The sequence below is a fragment of the Alligator mississippiensis genome, chromosome 1 (assembly GCF_030867095.1).
Source record: "Alligator mississippiensis isolate rAllMis1 chromosome 1, rAllMis1, whole genome shotgun sequence".
NCBI classification, from domain to species: domain Eukaryota; kingdom Metazoa; phylum Chordata; order Crocodylia; family Alligatoridae; genus Alligator; species Alligator mississippiensis.
In genome coordinates, this window is record NC_081824.1 from 338,364,432 (window position 1) to 338,385,206 (window position 20,775).

A 20,775-nucleotide genomic window follows, 5' to 3' on the forward strand; every position below is an offset into this window, starting at 1 on the left:
TTATGCATAAGGCCATGGAGGGGATCCTTGGTAGAGCTGGGATTAGACCAGCATGTATTGCTGCTGTGCTCAAACCACAGGTCTCTAATATTCATTGCGCTAGACAGTGCAGACTATTGTAGTGGCAATAGCACAGAAGTCCAGCTCAGCACTCAGACAGTCTTCATATCTAGAAGATCTTCAAAATGCTCCTAACTGCTATTTAAAGCTAAATGAATGTGGAACTATAACAAAATAAATGAACACAGGGTAGTTTCAACATCTCTGCAGCTAACACAAACCTGATGGACACAGATGTTACATTTGTCACAAAACACCATATCATTCCCATCTTCACTGTCAGGGGACCGGCACACATCACAGATCACATCTTCATCATATTCTATGCCCAGCCCTTCTTCAGTTTCAATAGCATGGTTCATATTCTCATGACAGTGCCGTTCTAGGACTTCTATTGTCTTCTCCATTGTGTTCTCATCCAGGTGCCCACATCCTAAAGCAGTGGAGAAGGGGAATTAGAATGCCTATGACCATCTAGCAATAAAGTTAAGATAAGAGAATACATGCAAGAAAAAAATTATACCTCTAGCAACTGAATGATAGAACAGAACCTACTCTTCTATCGTTATGTAAAAATTGATATTAAGAATTCCTTTACCCTTTTCTCTGCTATTTTGATTTGGTTTGATAAAGTTTACAGTTTAATTTCAAAACTATAATTACAAACCAAACACATTTTAGAATAAAAATGGTGAGGTATGGTCACTGCTCTTGAAGACCACCCCTTAAAATACACTGCCACATGAAAGATAATTGTTGCAATGTGCTTTTGAAAAAAAGTCCTCTGCTCTCAAGTCATTTTCTGTAAAGGAAAGCTCAGATATCTTGATACAAATGGTTTAAAAATCATACAAATACATCCCAAACCAATACAACCCAGAGTGATCAGCATAATAGCCATGAAGTTTGTTTTTTTAATATATTAGCAGATGAATATGCCATAAGAAGGAGCGCTCCGAACAATTCTGGATTGTCCACGTATATTGTTCTCTTCTACCAAGTCTCTGTTTAAACTACACACACAGATATTTTGTCACATCAGAATTAAATTCACTATAAACAGAACATTGCACCATCCTGGGTGTTTGAACCATAGGTTTCTATTTAGAAAGCTCCTTTAGGAAGAAACTGCACTTTCCTCAAAAGCTTTATTTTGTGGGGAAAAAAAATGCATACTTCAGAGAGAACCTCCCCTCCCACACCTCTTTCTAGGATATTAAAAATTGGTTCTTCCTGCCTGGACTTTTCCTTTGTTTTCTCAAAACTAAATCAAGAAGGATGGGAAAAAGTTCATTTTTAATTAATCTAGTAGGTCTATTGCTGTCAACATTTTCCCCTAACAGTGGGTTCCAGTGCTCTCCTAGATTTACTCTTTCTTCAGTTTTCTTCTAGTCATATCCTCAGTTCCTCAAAACAACCAAACAGCATCCAACTCAAATGCATAGCAAAGTACTTTTTAAATGATTCTTTTTTTTTTTAAATTACCCATTTCTGTAAGCTCCTCATTTAGTTCTTGAAGCCAAAAGATATCCATATCATCCAAGTCATAGCGACACACAGATTCTGCCAGTTCTAAAATGTTGATGTAACCAGGTTCTGCAGGTTCTTGGCTGGAGCAATGGATATACTTCCGAGGTCGGGTATATAGCACTTCCTTCACCTTTTCTGCTACAACCCTAAATGCAGAGTTAAAAAACCAAATAAACAAAAAACAACACAACAGAAGTATAAAGGTTATCTATGAGTACCATATTTACTTGAATACAAGACAAGGTTTCTTCTTCCCCACAATCACTATGGGGGAAAAAGCTCTTGTCTTACACTGTCTATCATTAAACTGATGCCAAAAGCAGCATGTGCTCAGTAACAGAATCCATCTACAAGCGCTGGGCCTGGAGGTACTGCAACACCAGGCCAGCACTCTGAGGGCACGTCCACACATGCAAGCACGTGAGCTTGCAGCAGCTCAAATAGAAGTGGCGCAAATTTGAGCCAGGGCTTTTTGCCTCGGCGCACGTGCTTGGACATGCACTCTGTTGTGGAGCAAATTGTGCCACTTGGGGCAAAATAACGCTGCCTGGCTCCTCCCAGATATTCAGCCAGGGGGAGCTAGAGCCCAGGGCCAGCCTCTGTGCTGTCCCCAGCAGTATAAAAAGCTGCCCTGTCCTGGCCCCAGCAGTATAAAAAGCCGCCCTGGCAAGTAGCTCAGGGCTACTATCTCTCAGGAGCTTCTGGGGCCCAGCCAATTGGTACCTGGGGACACTACCCCTTGTGCCAGCTGGACTGCTGAAGCAGCCCTGATAGTCCCTGCACCCTTTACCCACTGCAGCAGTCTGGCAGTGGGGGCTGCTGCCTGGCTGTGACCCGCTGTGCACCTGCCAGACTCAGATGGGGACTGTAGAGCCAGTAGAGGCATCTGCCCCTCTGGGCCAGCTGCTCATGGACTGCGGTTTCGGGGTTGGCCTTTGCGTGGCACTACTACCATTTGTGCCCCCTGCCTGGCCATCTGGTCAGCTATCACCTGGAAAATGTTCTGGGTGTGGTGGCCTGCTTTGAACTGTCAAAGCATGTCCTCCTGGCCCCATTTGGCCAGGAGGTCAACCACAGCCAGATGGGTCCAAGGTGCCAGCTCTGAGCAGGCAGGGTCCTGCCACTGGCCTCCCTAGCAGGAATTCTGGTGTTCCCTATTGGAAAACTGAAAAGTCCCCAATAAAACAAAAGACCATTATAAAGAGACAGACAGACAGCGATCAGTTGGACAATGTTTTACTGATATACCTACAGTGTTAAAGTAAGTCTCTTATCATAATAATAAAGTGAACTCAAAATACAGGTTTCATGAATTCATTAATACGTATTTTGCTGCCCTCCCACAGGGAGATGGTCCCCACACAAGGGGTTGGTCCCCCACACAAAGGCTTTGGCCCCCCAACAGGGGTTTAGACCCCCAACAGGGGGTTTGGCCCTCTCACAAATGGCCCCTGCATGGGGCCACCCCCCCCCCCCCCGCAAAGGCCCACATGCCCCACCCCAGCTCCCTGATTGCTGCCCCACCTGGCCCATCCCCCACCAGCTGCTGCAGCCCCCCCAATGGCTGCCCCACCCAACCCCCCCCCACTCCCCCAAATGGCTTCCCCACCCAGCCCCGCCCCCCAACTTGCACCCCCAGGCACCCACAACCCCAGGCACCATCACTTTAAAAAAACAAAACAAAACAGAAAAAGAACAGGAAAAAAAAATGCAAAAAAAAGCCTCTGCTTATCTGAGAAGCAGGGGTGGGGGGGTTCCAGGGCCTCCTGGCAGAGCCTCTCCCCCCCGCCTGGGGCAGCACAGGACAGCAGATGGGCAGGAAGGCCCGGGCTGGGGCTGTCAGCCTGCCCCGCACTGTGCGGGCAAGGCTCCAGTCAGCCACACAGCAGCTTCAACTGCTGGTAAGTGCCAGGGTTTGTTTTTTTAAAGTGCGGGGGGCAGGGATGGGGCGGCTTTGGGGGATGGAGCTGGACAGGGCAGGGCTCGGGGGGGGGGGGGGGGGGGGGGGGCTGGCCCCAGCAAGAGTCAGGGTCCTCAGGGGGGGGCGCTGACAGGGGGAGGGGCCAGCCCCAGCAGGGGTTGGGGGTCCACCCCACAGTCCCTTGTCCCCTCCTCCAGCCCCCCCCAACCCCTTACTCACCGGCACCGGAGCCCTGGTGCTGAAACATGCAGCCTGGCCAGCCACATTTCAGCACCAGGGCGCGGGACAACCATAGAGACGCTCTGGCAGCCAGAGTGTCTCTATGGAGGACCCAGCCTCCGGTTGCCTCAGGGCATAGTTAGGGACCATGCCCCACCCTGCTTTTTTATATTTTGCTTTTTTCAGACCCCTAGATATTCAGGGGTCTAATATTCTTCCTGTGCTGCAAGTTTGCAGCGTGGGGAACATTTTTTTTTGTTCCCGCACGTGCCTGTTGCTCCGCCTCAAAGGGGTTTGAGGCAGGGCAAGAGGCACATGCGTACTCATGTGGACGCACCCTGAGAGACCAAAGCAAGCTCTGACACCCTCCCCTGGTGCCAAAAACGCTGATGGGAATTTTTTCTTTTTTAATAATACATTTTGTGTTCCAGGTCAAATTAGTGAAATCAGTTCCAAATCTTATTGATTGAGCAGAACTCAATCATTCCGAAAACCACATTGATTGAGAAGGCAGAACTCAATCATTCTAAATACCATGTATGGTGCTACAACCAGCGAGCATCCTCCATCCCAGGCTCTCACCCTGGGACTTCAGATACTCCAAAATCTATTGGCAGGTATCTTATGTGCCAGGCCCAAGCCCAGAGGTCTTATTATTCAGATGCCCCCAAATACTACAGTCAACCATCCTCCATCCCAGACTCTTTAGTCTGAGACTTCAGATACTTGCTATACTTGATCTCAGCCTACAAGAGGCCAAGAAGCCCTGGTACCAAAAATGCTGATGGGAATTTACCATAGGGACAAATTAGTCTGACCCATCTGAATAAAATATATGGTAGTGCCTATTAAGTGCAGTCCCCCCCTCAATTTCAATTCTTTTTCAAGTCATGGTGAGCCACTACACTGCATACATTTAGACTTTCACTTCACTCCCATGGCTGAGCTGCACTTCAGAGGAGGAAGGGGGACATCTGGAGTACACACAGACATACTGAATAATGCTGGGCTGTAGGGTCATCATGGCTTGAAACACTTGACTCCATTAGGTCCTAGCCTAATGAACTATATGGTAAACCATGAGCCTTCTGGCTTTCAACTAATGTCATAGATAGTTTGCACTATATATGAATAGGTGTAAAAGTGACGCTTAAAAGTGCATTTATGGAGTGGTACCTGTGCTAAAACTTGTACCAGTTTCAAAAAAGGTAAAAGTGTATCAATCAAGTCTATGGGGATCTGTAGTAATCTCTTACTATGGATATGTTTACTTCAACATCAGTGTTTTCAAAATTTGGCCCTCACTTCCATGTGCTCAGGGAGGACAAAGTTCTGACAGTAAAGAAGGGGGGAAAGGGCTGCAGGGGGAAGAAGTTGGTGCAGACAGAAGGCAAAGGGGCTACCTGACACCCCCCCCCATTTATTTTACCTTGTGTAGCAATAGGAAGGAGCCAAATTCCAGGCAAACCTCTAATAAGTAGATTCTGTATGGAAAACTGTAACAAATTTATATATTTTTCATATACAGCATCTAATTATTGTGGGGGGGGTCACTTACATTCAGGGTCATCTTATATTCAAGTAAATATGGTATTTGTTCAGGACCTATTTCTGTAAGATGTCAAGTGCCTTTAGGTCGCATTGACCTCAATTAGTCTGATAACTGACAAGGATGCCAGGATAGAGATTTTATAATGCAAACACTGTTTAAGGACTGGCAGCTGCCAAGCAATTATGACCTTTTGGTTCCTTCTCACCTGGTATCAGTTTAGTGAATCAGAAAAATGGTTATCAGTATACCTTTGATCACACCATACTGATATGTTCTGATTTTTCAGAACTTAATTTAAAGCATGTGTGTAATAGTCTGCTAAATTATGTACTATGGTCTTAGAATGCATGGTTGGAAAAACTAAAAATTGATTTTATTTTTTTTTTAGATACATTTTAAAATTTCACAAAATGCCTTCAGCTTGACCACTTTGGACATTTTTTTTGTAATTTGTAGAAAACATCATGTACCAGTACCTGCAAATCTTGTTCATCTTTTTTCAGGATCAGTCCTGAACAGCTGAATTAAAGCTAATTAGACTGCCAGCTGACAGACCAAAACCTGGTAATTTTATTTCACTGAAACTGGATTTGTCAAATTCTGCTGGAAAAAAAACAGATGTGTACTCCCCATTTTGGATAGGCTACGTTGATATTAATTTGGTAAAGTGATACCTGATAAAAGTTTATCATTATATCACTATTTCAGATATACAACAAGAAGGATTGTACAGTCTGTTGCTAAGTGAACATGAAAGCCAAAAAGAACACAATTAAGATACATGCAAGGCAGAACAACCAGTCCTTTAGAAATAAAGCTCACTTCAAATTATGAAAAGGACTGTTACCCACATAAAAGAAGTTTCTCTCCATATCTAATGCCAGGGGCTGTATGTCTAGAAGGACTTCAGAGGCAAACTGAACAGGAATACTATATGTGAAATGCACTGATTGCCACCTACTGCTAATCCTAAAGAACAAAAGTTGTGCAGAGGGAAATTAAAGTAAAATTATGTCCATTATGTTTTGTTAAACTACTTACATTTTGATTACTTTGCTGAACTCTCATGACCTACATGCATCTTACTGGACAATGGGGATTACCCACTGTTAGCGGAAGTGTTTTTCTGCCCCATTTCTTCCTCCCCTATCCACTGGTTCATTTCTTTTCACCCTACCTTATCTATTTTCTATTTGTTCTGTCCAGGTCTACAATAGAAGTTTTTGCTCTTACAGGAATACTGATTAGTGGTATGGGAGTTGTGAGATTTTTTCTTAAACCTTATTTTTGTACTGGCAACAGACCTGTTAGACATGTAATTATGCTGGGATAAGTGTTTTTTTGAAGACATGATTAATTTAGCTCAGTACAAACTAAGTTGGCAAAATCACTTTTTTTGCTAGCATAAGCTATGTGGTACCTGAAGGATTTGCCAGTACATCTGTATCAGCCAACCTTTTCTAGTGTCAACATGGCTCCTTATCTCATCTTCCTAACTTCCAGAGACACAGGTTTAGCATGAAGGGAAAACAAAGAGGTTAGCCTCTCTAAGTATTTGGGCCTCCAGTAGCAAGAATACTGCACCTGAGCAGAACCATAAGCCACTACCCCTGGAGTGATGGTACAGAGAAATGTGAGAACCCTACTCAACCTGAGCAACAGAGCAGAACATTGAATTAAATTTCAGTAGTTATGCAATGCATAATGGGGAAGCAACTATATTTATTCTTATTGTGTTCTGAATTAGCTAGATTTCCTCCTTTACTTAGGTAGAGAAATCAATCTATATTAATTCTAAAAATAGAATTACGACATTGAATTATATTAAAATAAAACATGAATAACCACACTGTGACTAACGTTTCTAAAAAAGTGCAAAAGTAATAGTTAGTGCCCTTAGCCTCCAGTTCAGTACCTATAAAGAGGATTTGTAGAGCTGTCCAAATCTTTGAGAACCCAAGCCCAGTGGACACAGTGTTCATAATTCACTTGATTTTTTTTTTTTTTTAAATACTTCACACAGCCGGCTCATTTTGGGTTTCCAAGCCTAAGCTTAGCTTTCTACTATTCTTGAACATTTGGGTGTGCACTTTTATTCGTATAAAAGTATCATGCTGCATTTTGTCATGTCTCAAAGGAAAGGACATGAGCAACCTTTTGGGAGGGTCTCACAGAAGACTGGAATTACAGAACTTCCAACAATTAAAGGGGCTGTACAGGGCCACCAAGGCCCTTAGTGGAGAACATGCTACAGATCAGTAACCTTTACATAAGATAACAGAAGAAAAATGTAAAATGAAGTGGTAGATGCATCATCTTGGATGCATGACTAGCATGCCCCTTTTTATGAGATTCAAGAGAAAGTTTCCAGTCTCCTATTCAAGGGCACAAACAGGTTGTTAAGACTTGGTGAGGAAGAGTTATGTACCCTGCACATAACGGTTTGCCCAGTCTCGGAGGGTCTTAGTCCTCTGAAATCTTTATCTGACTGATATCAGTCAGTGCTGGACACAGGAGTCTGGCCAACACTACAGTTACTATTCAACTTGATGTTATAGGTAGTTTTTTCTAATTTAATTAATTGCTAATTGTGTTTTACAATTGAAATTTTATTCACTTGGCCACATTAAGTTAAACGATATCATTATGCAGTGCTCCAACTGGTTGCAGAAAGGAACTTGGAATTTTTTTTCCTTTCCTTTTTTCAGATTAGATTAGATTTTTACCCCAGTTATGCACAGTAAACACAGGTCTTCAGCCTTTAATACAGATCGGCCTCTTCCCATCTAATCCCAATTGCCTTTGAAGTGGGCTACAAATTGGTAGTATTTTAGTTTGAAAGAGTTTGAATTGACTGGTATATCAGGTTTAAATAAGAAGGGAGCAAGCTTTGATTGCAATGAGATGGTAGTTTTTTGAAGCACCATCTCATTTTATAAAAACTGAACACATTAGCAACGTTTAATAATTAATACCTGAGAGAAGGCTGTGGAATAGTGTCTGGACTGGCTGGGACCTGAACACCCTTTTCCCACTCCTGTTTCCATGTGTCCGCAAAGAGGTAATATTCATCGGGGTTAACATGGTGAGAATCAGGGAGTTTCATGGCACTAATGAGATCCTTCCGGAACACCTGCACACAAAGAAATAAAGAAATAAAATAAAATAAACAGATCTCGCATTTGAAAAAAGCCTCAGTGGTATTAAACAGAGTCAATAGTTTTCCCTGATATTATAACCACACTATTAACATATTTGGCATGGACACTTCGTTAATTTTCTTAAGGACTCCGCTGAAGACTCCCTCAACACCCATCTTTTCCTTGACCTCCACAGGAGAAGTCACATACCCTCCCAACCCCTGCTCTCTCCTGAGATCTCACATATTCCACTGGGAACCAGGAGACTCCCTGCATAATGTGGCAGCCACACTCCTCTTCCCCCAGTAACTAATTCTATTTCTTTCCAGTGAGCCACAGTGGCTTCTGCACCCCTTTACCTCTACTACTAACTTGAGGGCTCCCTATAAAACCCTGCTCATTCCCAGACTGAATCCAAATAGCCAAAAATGAAAGGAAGCTAGGATAAGGGAAGCCAAGATAAGGTAGGGTCATTCTTCAGCATTCTTCTGGAGAAGCTAAAATCATGGAGCATGTCCCAGCTGAAAACCAGACCCTAAGCAATCACCCAACATTGTTTTGGCTTCAAGGAAGAAGTGTAAAGTTTCTTCAACTATTGGATGGTTACAGCAGAACAACCCCATTACAGCAGAATGGTTAGTTATAACAGAACAACATCTGTTCACCAAGACAAGGAATAATGGTCATAAACTGATAGGAGATTGCTTCAGAGTAGACATTAAAAAAACAAAAAAAAAAAAAAAAAAAAAAAAAGTATGATTCACATGTCCAGAGCCTGGAACAGACTCCCCCCAGAGGTGGTACAGTCGCCTTCCCCGGAGATCTTTAAAAGACGACTGGACACGTACCTCACTGGGGTCATCCGACCTTAGTAGTCTTTCCTGCCTTAGAGCGGAGGGTTGGACCTGATGCTCTCGTGAGGTCCCTTCCGGCTCCTGACTTCTATGAAGCTATGAAATCTTATGCATCTATGAACCACTCCCCCCCGCCTAACATTTTTGGTTCTTATATACTGCAAATACACTGGTTTAAAGAAAAGGGCATACCTGCAGTTTGCATTCAGCAGACATTGCCAGTGACAAACTTTCATCCTCCTTGCAAAATGAGCAAAAGCAGGGACCATGGCTTGCTTCAAGGAGTGCCTGAGGTGAAAGTCCTGGCTAGCTGAACAGCAGTATGTTCAAAAGAGCACAGAGAACTAACTAAACCATCAAAGTCAAAGCTGTTCTAATAGGCAATCACTCAAAGAGGAAAATAACCCCATGATAAGACCGGCAGAACGTCTTTATTTTTTAATCAACTTTGATAATTTTATACAGAAACAAGAGCTAATTATCTAAATGCAATTAGATTCACAGCTCTTCCTAATCTCTCTTCAATATGATGGTTATCAGCCATTACAAAAATAATAAATAAATAAATTTATAGACATTAGGCGCTGGAAGGTCTTTGAATTCTCCTCAGCCTGATGAAGGCTGATAAAGAGTGTATGGGCCCAAAAGCTTGCAAAGAAAAGATTTTTTTTGCTGCTATTTAGTTGGTCTAATAAAAGGTATCATCTCTGACCCAAGAGTTTTGTGTAAAACAAACAAACACAATCCCAGTTTTATTACCTTGTACCCATATAAAAGCGATTGTGAAACACATGTGGGAAAACACAACTATACAGCATTTTCCCCTTTCCCAAAGGACCTGAACTTTTATACTAAATGTCCACCAGCTAAAGGAACCCTGCCCCGTCCCCACATATACTTTTGCTGATGTTACCTACCAAAATAGGTTTTAAGTTCTTTTAACTTTAAAGGTCTAGCTGTTGAAACAGCAGTTGGTGGGCTTTGCAATCGGGCACAATTTCATTATTTAAAAAGCACTGCATGTGTAGTCATTTTAAAATGATAATTCACTACCATGTCTGTGTCTGCTTTAGTAAAATAGCTACTGATAACTTGGGACACAAAAGTAGAGCCTCAGGATATACTGTGACAGCATTTTATGTATTTATTTGTACATATGCAAGAACAGCAGCACATCAAGTAGGACACTGAACAGAAAAACAAATTAAGAAGCCCCTACGGTTTTCCCCATCTACAATGCACTTGTTAGAAACAGTTTACAGAAGTATTCTATGCTACATTCCTCAAGTAGTCAACAGGTGTCTTCATAAATAGATACCTTAAAGTCTTTAAAATGTTGGATCTACAATTACAGCCATTTAAAAAACAAACAGGCCCTAGACAGATTAGGTAAAAATTGCCTTACCCATATCACCATCACAAACACTCTGGCAAAATATAACAACCCAACTTAAGTCAGGAAGACTTCAGAGAGACTGATATCCGTGAACACGCAATGTTTCTCAAGCAACTTAATATTAACACAAAACCGAACTGGTATAAACCACTTTCAAATGCACTTTATTCTTCTCTCTGCTGCAATGGGATGAGTTTTCTCTTAGAAACATTAACTTGGCGTATTCAAAAGATCTCCAAGAAAAACAAACAAATTAATATGCATTTATTGGCTAAATTATTTGAGGTGATGTTATTTAATCTTACCCAAGATGATGCTTTACAAACTACCTCGTAAGTTACTGGCTGAAACTACGAAACGACAGGTTTGTACCAAGCAGACCGATTACCATGGATCCTGGTTTTCTCTGATTAAAAAAAAAAAAAAAAAATCCCCAATTTTCAGTTAAAAAAAGTAACCCCAAATCTACATTTTTTCCATGATTAAAATGAAACGCCACTAATATAGAGAGAAAAGTTAAAATATCTAACACAAAGAAATAAAGAAATATTTATATTCTTTATCTATATACATTAGTGGTGTTTCATTTTAATCGTGGAAAAATGTAGATTTGGGGTTATTATTATTTTTTTTTTTACACTGAAAATTGGGAATTTTTTATTTTTTTTTTAATCCGAGAAACCCAGGATCCCTACTGATTACTTAAACTGGAAGGAAAAGTACTAGTAGAAGAGTCAGTTCTAATGGCATTGACTTAATGTGAATTCATCTGTTGATCATCTGCCACATATGTGAATTGTGCCATCTGTATTTTTAGAACAAAGGCCTGGACCATTTTCTTCTTTGTTGCACAGCACCAATTACATCACCAATTCTAGACAATATGCATATTGACTGCATTTACAACAGCAGTGTCACAGAAGGCCAATGAGGAATAAATTGGAGAAATATATGGTTAACATCAACTACAAGGAACCCAATACCCGACCAAAATTTCCTTAGTATACATTTTTTGTGATAGTTACAGCAGTATTCTAGTCGTTCAGGGATTTAAAACCATTACAAAACCATCTATAATCTGCAAGCTTGTCCATCACCCTCAGTATTTCAGCAACCGATCAGGCACCCTCCTCCTCCAACAGAATGGGAAAGCTCCCAGCTCAAGGGCAAAGACAGATCTCTAGTGTCATATTTCTTTCTTTGTCACTTAAATAAAAACAAAACTGATGAAATGTAGAAGGACTCGGGTATGATTTTAGTAGTGTTACCTTCAATATTTGACCTCAATATCATCAGCTGCCAAAAGACTTGGCAAATGGAACACTCTTTCGAAAGGGACACAAGTCATTGTTTGACAAAATTGCTTCTACAGGTACATGATATAAGCAAGTTTTTTAAATTAACTGCCTTCCCTCCATTGCCCAAAACCACTTAGCAACTATTTCAAGCAACTGTGTAGGGTCTGCACTCTTGGAAAAGTGGAATGGCTTCTCTTCCTTAACACAGAAAATAGTCATCAATTCCTCAGGTATCACAGCAAACTGCAGGTTTATAAAACTGTTGAGATTAAAATAGGAGCTCTGTAGAAAGACATGCACACAAAAATACCAAAAAAGCCTTTGTTCAAATGCAAGTTAATCCAAAAGATATTACAGTAATGATATCTGAACCAGAAAAAATTTAAATATGCCTTTGATACATTTTGTAAATTCATGTTTGCTAGACAAAAAACCTGAAAGTAAAGTATATTATTAAAATAACAAGGAGGAATAACTTTTTTGCCACACCTACATTCATCTAGTTGCTTACAATACAAATATAGTCTGACATTTCTCTCATGCTCACGTACATAAATGCAATCAAAGTTCTCATAAAGTACTACGGTAACTACCTAAGTTTCTTGGTAAGTTACACTTAAATGAAAATCTCAGAAGTGATAGAGATGCTCTCATTTCAGACTACGTGCTTATTGGCTGTGTCCAAGCAAGCGTGGACATGTGGGGCCGCAGACCCGTCTGTGGCGCCACACACTGTACATGCAGGTGTTCCCTGCACTGTTACCTTACAGCACAGAGTAGGGGGTTTCACCATGGGAGATCCCAGGGTCCAAAAGCCTACACCAAAATAGTGGGGCAGCTCACATGGCAGCAGCACGTCCCATCCAAAACCAGAACCTGACCAGCTGGAGTCAGGCTCTAGCTGCCGACCAGGCTTTCTACCACAGCTGAGATTCTTGGGGCTTCAGGTAAAGTGCACAGTTGCTAGCCCCAGCCTCCCTTACCTAAGCGTGGGGTAACCTGCCACGCACCAGAGCACACGTGGTATGGGCATGTGGCACGAGGTTTGCCAATGGCTACTAGTACCAGTGGAAACAAACATCCGCGCTCATCTGAAAGCACCCGCTGCAGTCTAACTGGCTTCTGCCTTCAGAACTCAGTATACACGTGCCCACAATATGAGGGTCCTTTAGTGCTTCGCCCCCTCCATTTATCTTTCACAGAGGGAAGGATCCATTACTTCACCCCTCACCTTCTCTCCTTTTAAATAAGCTGTAATGGTGAAAAAAATCCAGGTTAAAAAGAGGAACAGAATGGGAAGAAAGTGGGAAGAAATGTTTTTAAATAAAACACATTTTAAAACTATCAAGTCTCAGTCCTGATGCTAACCTTTCCCAAGCACGAGAGCTGGAGACAGTCCAATGAGCAGCAGAGGATGTCAGAATGTTTTGAACATGCTACCCTGCAAATGCTATATGCTAAACGCACTCACTCCATAGCATAGACAAGTTAACCTGCAGTGCTCTTGTTTTGCCTCTTCCATAAAAAGTGTCCCCCTTACCACAAAAAAATACAAACTTATTGGCACATTTAGATTTTTTACAATAAAGAATACCTGTAGAACTTTTAACAAGATACACAAATACCAATTAATTCAGCAGGAAACAGAAGCAACCATTGTACTTCAGAGGGCATTTCACTTAACTATAAATACCAAAAAAACACCTAAGAAAGAAACCACCAGCTACGTGAGTGAGGAAAACAAGGTTGTATTAATACTACACATGGAGAATAGTTCAAGTTTTTCCCACCTTTTTGCCAACCTTGCCTTTTCATTCATTCACATGCCTGTCCTTTCTGCAAAGCTGGTTGACAAGCACTTTCTGTGATCTTTCATGGATAGCATCATACCAGTCTGCCTAGGTGACCTTAGAGGAACCAGTCCTTCAGAAGAATAATCTGCAGCTCTGGAGTACTTTAGCAGCCACCAGTTCAGTCATTTGACAATCTCTGCACAAAAAATATAGTACAAATACACATCCTGAAAAATTCCTTAATGCCCAAAGGCAAATCCATCCCTCCTTTCTTTAAAAAAACACCCTTATATCTTGCTAAACTAAATCACAACTATTAGCATTTTACAGATCTTCCTTAAAGTACCATAATTTTATCATAGGCAGGCAAGGTTCTTTGGGCAATATCTTTTATTAGACTAAGTGAGTAGCTGGAAAAAGAGACTTTTTTTGTTTGGTCCTTAGACCAACACCAAAAAACCCAGCATAATTTTATCATGTATCACAAGGATGTCTTACACTTTCGTTATTTCTTCTGCTCTTGCATTACACAAATTTACCATTAATTTGAAAGTTTGGTGTACTAGATATATAGGGGCATCAGAGAGGTAACGTTCCCTTTTCAAGAAGAGGGCTTAAGCACAGTAAGCTGCATCTTTGCTCTTGTATGGACAGGCCCTCTAGAATTCAATACAAACTGACAGGAGAAGCTATAGATAGATATGTAAACAAGTTTTAAAAGCAGTACACACCTGCTATAGCCAGACACTCAAAGCAGTGCTTGGAAAAGCAAAGTAGATTATAAAAAGTTCTGTAGTGACTCAAAGCACAAAACGGAGGATGTGCAAGTCCTGTTTAATATGCAAATCTGCAGGAAACCTCCCTGGGCTAACATCTTTGAATTTTATAGAGTTGCTAATACCACCTATGGCTAAAGTTGCCTGAGACATCTCCCTATAAGACCTTATTTACAACTGCTTGTAAAACTCTGATATGTGGGGTGGCCAGAACCAGAGGGGTTACTACCATGAGCAATAAATATATGCTCTTGGAGACATCCAGGCAATTGTCTAGCAGTTAAGATTAGCTAATGCAAAGCTTGCAAGTTCGCAACCCAAAAGTGGAATTTGTCTGTCACAATTTAACCAAAGTGTTGAATCTGTTTGCACTGATCATGGGACTGACTGGGCCCCAAAAATAAGCAAAACTACAAGATTAGCTGATCTAACAGGTTTTTTAAAGGTCAGCCATAACAAGATCTGACCACCTAATATAATTAGCACATTCCAGGGAATCTAAGGAATAAGAAACCAAGGGGTTGAGCTTGGGCAGAGTAATGCCAATTTCAAACCTCAAAGTAATATAGTGTAATTTGCTTATTGGGTGAACCCGAGTTCGGGCAGTAACCTTTCATGATAATTTCTAACACCTTTTAATCCCATAGGGTAACAGCTATAGGGCAAGATTGTGAGTGGCTCTAAAGTCAACAGATTAGAATTAGATAAGGCATAAAGGAACGTGCACGTCAAGTAACCAGTTTGAAGGACGGGACAGAAGGACCATCGCTGTACCAAGCCTGGACCCAGGACTCCCTGTGTGAGTGAGGACCAGATCCCGACCAAGAGAGCTTCCCAGTGACCCCTCGAACAGCGCTGATCAGGGATGCCCGACTTCGCTGGAACAACTTGGCGCGCATCTGGCATAGAAGGACTGACGATAAGCTGCCAACCCCATGTGGGAACTCTTTGTCATTTTGTCTATCTGTTGTTATTATTTACTATTAGCTCTTTATTATTGTACTACTTGTTTGTCGCATTAACCTTTCTGTTAACTGTTGTATGTTAAGCTATAAGTAAATTTGCCTTTACTTCACTCCCGACTCGCCTCCTCAATCCCGAACCCAGCAGCCTAACAGCTGATATACTCACAGAGTCGAGCCGGCCTGTGACAGATATGCTGTACTTGTTTACTCTGAAATTTTCCAGGCTGGGTTTTTTTCCTGAATTCTTTTTAAAGTTGCAGCTGAAATAGTTTCTTAGAACAAGGTCATGGAAAAAATATTGCTTGCCAGAAATATTCTTACCACTACCTACATATCAAATATTCTATAGGATATAGTACATATTCCAAGTGCGCACATGCTTTCCTAGGGATGTAGAAGTTGTCTCTGGGGCCAGTCAAGATCAGGCCATGCCAGAGCCAGAAGCACAGAGCCAGTCTGGCAGATACTATATGCAGCACGCACCCCATGTTGGCCCTGTGCTGCATACAGAGCCTGTACGCTGCATGAACTGGCCTTGAGGCTCCCAGTGCACATGAGGTGGGGTAGCATGTGCCACATGCAGCCCATGCCCTGGACCCCCTTAATGTTGCATGCAGCACTGGGAACATGGCAAGATGCACCCTGTGCAGCCCCGCATACTGCATGAACAGCAAGTGCCACGTGCACTGCCTGCACTGCACAGGGTTTTGATCCTGGTCCAGCCTACAGACAGGCCCAGAGAGCCTCATCCAGTCCATAGGATTAGATGAGTTTGACACCTCTGCTCTACACTGTCCTAAAAGCTGGTGCCCAGGCAGCATGAAAGAGGAGGAAACAAACCAAAATGGACTACAATGGAAACCATTCACAAAGCATGTGAAAAATCCCTAGGCTTCTCCACAAAGAAACATCAGGACTGGTTCCATGAGAACAATAGGGAAAGTCAAGGTCTCACTGACAGCCCGCAAAGCTGGCCGAAGGAAATCAGCTCCTGAACAAAATCAAGACACTTATCGTCACCACATTAAAGCTAAGACCCAGAGGAAAATTTAAGACTGAAAGAACATATGGAAGGAGGACAAAGCAAGAGATTCAAAAGTTTGTCAACATTTGTAGTTTCTTCAGCACAGCCAAGCTATCAATGTGGCAGGCACATGAGGAGCAGTCTCTGTGATGTCCAAGGATGGAACGGCACTGACAGCTCCACCATCGATGCACAGTACAAGAACTTCCAAGAGCTGCTGCACCAAGATTTTAATGTCAAAGAAAAACCATCCAAGCCAGGGATAAATAACCCTCGACATACATGCCAATTAGTGGCACATGTAGACATTTTCTTTGGCATGCCAGGGTGTGTTGAGAAAAATGCTTTAAATTTTAAGTTGCTGCTCTGGCTTCTCTGGAGCAGCCACAGATCCCAGCACCACAGCAGGCACTGGGAGCAGGGTGAGGAGAGCACAGGCAGGGATGCAAGGATGCCGTCTGCGTTCTGCTGATGCTGCCACCATGTCTGTGGTGGTGCTGAGAGTTTCACAAAACTTCACAAACTCAGCCATAGGCACCTAGGGTTCAACACAACGCAGACTGCATCCCTGCCTGTGCTGCCCCCAGCCTGCCCCTGGTGCCTGCCAAGGCACTGGGAGCTTTTACAAAGCTTTATGAAGGGCTCAGCACCACCACAGACATCCGAAGTCCCTACCCCACTGCATATACGAGGGAAACACGTGGCTCTGTGCGATGGATAGCTCAGAAGCCTGTTGGTGCTGGAGCCGATTTCTGTGCTTTGCAAACTGAGAGTTTAGCATTGCATATTATTCACTTAATTTTGCTCTGTTAAATTAATTCATATTCAGTTTTTCCTCTCTCAAACCAGTTCATATTAGTCAGCTATTTTGCTCTATTAAATCATTTCTTATTCAGATAGTCACTCTCTCTTAAACCAGTGCATATTTTCAGATGTTTACTTTCATAAACAAGTTCATATGCAGTTTATTTTGATCTCTCTACTTTGCATTCCTAGATTTAAACATTTCATATTGCTCACTTTTTTGTGCACATTTCTGCTCTCTGATTGTCTTCTTGGAAGTACTTACTAAGATTTATACGCACTTCAAATAATTCAATTCTTTCTGATTCTCTGCTTTCTGTTTGCCTGTTTACACTGTTTGCCCTGCATTTGATTTGCATCAACTTCAGGAAATGTTACAGTTAGAAGACATACAAAAGGTAGTATATGAAGTTTTATTTATTGTCACCAAGGTTAGAATTTTTAGAAAACCTGGTATTTACTATAAAAAAAAGCAACATTTATGATTATTAACTATATTAATATGCAGTCCATCCTGCCATGTACCCTCCACCCAAGTTTTGTTTCTTCTGGCATGCCAGCACCTTATAGGGTAGATATTGCATTTTTTTCAGCACTTTGGCCAAAAACATTGCCTACCCCTGATCCAAACCATGGCACAACACCCATTAAGGACTATGCTGCAGATCCACCAACTTAAAGAGCCCTTGAAAGCCATTAAGCTGATGAAGAACAATAAAGCATGTGGTCCTGATGGAATACCAGCTGCAATTTATAAGTAAAGTGAAAAAAACCTCGCACCAATGACACCTCATTACTATAAAGCTCTAGAAATGAGCATATTCCCAGTGACTTGAGAGACGCCAGAATCATATTCAAGAAGGGAGGTAGATCCGAGTGCCATAATTAGTGTAGTATTGCACTCCTGTCCATAGGTGGGAAGATCCTTCCTCACATTCTCTCGATTTCCTCGCTGAGGAGATGCTATGCAAAACCCAATACAATTTCAGGCCACTCAGATGTAAAACAGATATGATCTTTACTGCTAGATCACTGCAGGAGAAGTGCTACAAGCAACACTGAGATCTTTACGTGGCCTTCATTGATCTGACTTAAAGCCATTGATTCAATAAACAAAGAGGCCCTATGAAAAATCCTAATGAGATGCCTGCCAAAATTTGTTACAATGATCAGAGGTGGTCAAGATTACATGGCAGCAACTGTCCTAAGCAATGGCTTAGAAACAGACCCCTTCAGAATTAGAACTGGAGTCAAGCAAGAGTATGTGATCACACCAACACCCTTTTCCATCTGTCTTACAGCTATTTGAAATCTCATTACTGAGAGACTTCCATCTGAAGTCAGCATCCGTGGACAAGAATCTTTTTAACATCAACTGGTTACATTCCAAATGCAAGATAAATAAACGACACTTCCATTACTGATATTCAAAACACTGAAAATTGTGTCAGGTGTTACCACTCAACTGAAAACCTCCAGGTCACTCATGATCGCTTGCGAAGTGTATAAAATGCTTCCATTCACTGCCAACTTCACAGAAACCAAGATCCTTTACCAACCCATCCCAAGCCAACCAGTTGCACCTCCACATAGCACTACTAGACAGTAATCCTTGCAAAATATTGAGCATTTCACCTGCCTTGGTAGTCATCTTTCCCAAAAAAGTAAATGTAGATAATGATATTCAGCACTGCATAAAATCTGCTAGTGCTGCCTTTGGACATCTCTGAAATTGCATGTTCGATAAACACGACATCATGATCCAAGCCTACTTCTCACCTAGTAGGCTGTTGTCATCCCCACCTTGTTGTGTGGGTGGCAGCTCATGTCAAGCCTACACAGTAAAGGAAGGAGTGGGGCAGGGCTGGTGGTTGGGGACACTGCCCAACCAGAGCAGTGCACAGTGCCTGGGCCAAAGCAGGTGGCAAAGTGCAGCTGTGAAGCCCAGTTGGGGAGCAGGACGAAGCCATGGGTGGCTCATCCCAGAGGGGAATGGAGGGGCTCCCCACCTCTGTGCACACTCATGGGGAATGGTCAGGCCCACAGGCAACGCATCAGGGGAGCACGGGGGGGATTTCTGTGCCCGCAGCAGGGTATGGGCCTGCAGCCTGGCACCAGGCAGGAGCCACCTCCACAGCCTAGCAGGGAGTTAGCCCTTACTACTACATCCCCCTTTCTCAAGGGAAAACTTGATACGCAGTTACAAAAATAACAAGCAAAGCAGAAACACCACAAAGTAACAGGGTGGACAGCCACAGTTGGACCCACAACCTGGTGAGCGAAGGTGCAGGAGGAGGTCTAACTTTCCATAAAAAAAAAACCCAACATATGTAAGTATTTAGAATTTATTGTGTTATAGTGATTGAAGCGTTGGGAGGCTTCCAAATTGCTTTGAAAAACTGTAAATATATAAAAAAAAAACACTGTGTTCAACTGAGCAAGTCAAAGAGCGAAACGAGAGCAGCAAATGAGCACAGAAAGAGAAGAGATACTTGGGGTTTTTAATCAGAGAATTTTGGCTTTTTTTTTTTTTAATTAGAGAAAACCAGGATCCCTTGTCATAAGGATGCCAAAACAGGTCCTATACTCCCAACTCATAGATAGAGATGAGCAAAAGGAGAGATTCAAGGACACCTTGAAGGCTAACCTGAAGAAAGGCGGTATTGACATCAATACCTAGGAGACTGAATTCAAACACTGAATCGTCCCCAATGGCACCATGACATAAAACAAGGCATTGATCATTTTGATCAAACATGCCTCACGAGGAGAGCAGATAAATGACAGTGATAAAGGGAAAAAGAGCTGTGACCCAACAGCACCAGGATTTACTACTTCATCCCAGAACTGTTGGCTACATCTGCAGTCAAACATGAGGATCTTGGATCAGTCTTCTTAGCCATCTACTGACTCACTAAGGACTTTCCTATTTACTGGGAGACTGTCATCCTCATATCAAGGGACTGCCACTGCCACCAGCTCTCCCCTCAGATCTCTAAGGGGCCAAATTATACTGATCACCCAAGTTTGTGGGGAAGGGAGGGGAGTTAATATAGCATCACTTTTTTTTTTGCAGTTTAGTTTTATATATAGTTTTTTAGTTCCTCTAAAATATCTATTAGAAGAACATTACAGTTTCAGAGTCAAGCACTAAAACATTAAGGAGGAACCAAATTCAATGTCCTGGGCAATGTTCATTAAGCCCAGTCCTCTGGGCACCTTGCAATGAGTTGCAGCACATTCCCACAAGACAATTGCCTATCTCATTTAATGTGAAGAACGGACCTGCTTTAGGGATGAATCAGGGTCACGCAATGAAGCAAATGGGTGTCTACAGGATTCCTAAATTATTTGCTGAGGAAGTTGGAAACTGTGTAATGTATTAAGAAAGGTTAAAGAAAGAGAGAGGCTACTGTAACAATAAAGGAAAGTGAATGTTCCCT

General features: G+C 42.1%; 1 protein-coding gene across 6 annotated transcripts in view; it reads right to left on the bottom strand.

The window, feature by feature from the left end:
• Window positions 1-20,775, bottom strand: part of JADE3 (jade family PHD finger 3) — a 97,890-nt gene that overhangs the window by 20,296 nt on the left and 56,819 nt on the right. For 5 of the 6 annotated variants that reach the window (XM_019485130.2, XM_006277453.4, XM_019485129.2 and 2 more), the window contains 3 exons: window positions 8,258-8,415; window positions 1,546-1,736; window positions 282-493 (listed from right to left, as the gene is read on the bottom strand). In XM_019485130.2, coding sequence (XP_019340675.1) covers window positions 282-493; window positions 1,546-1,736; window positions 8,258-8,415 — 561 coding nt within the window. Of the gene's footprint in view, window positions 1-281; window positions 494-1,545; window positions 1,737-8,257; window positions 8,416-13,760; window positions 13,960-20,775 lie in introns of all 6 variants that reach the window. The other variant, XM_019485131.2, reaches the window with a different exon arrangement.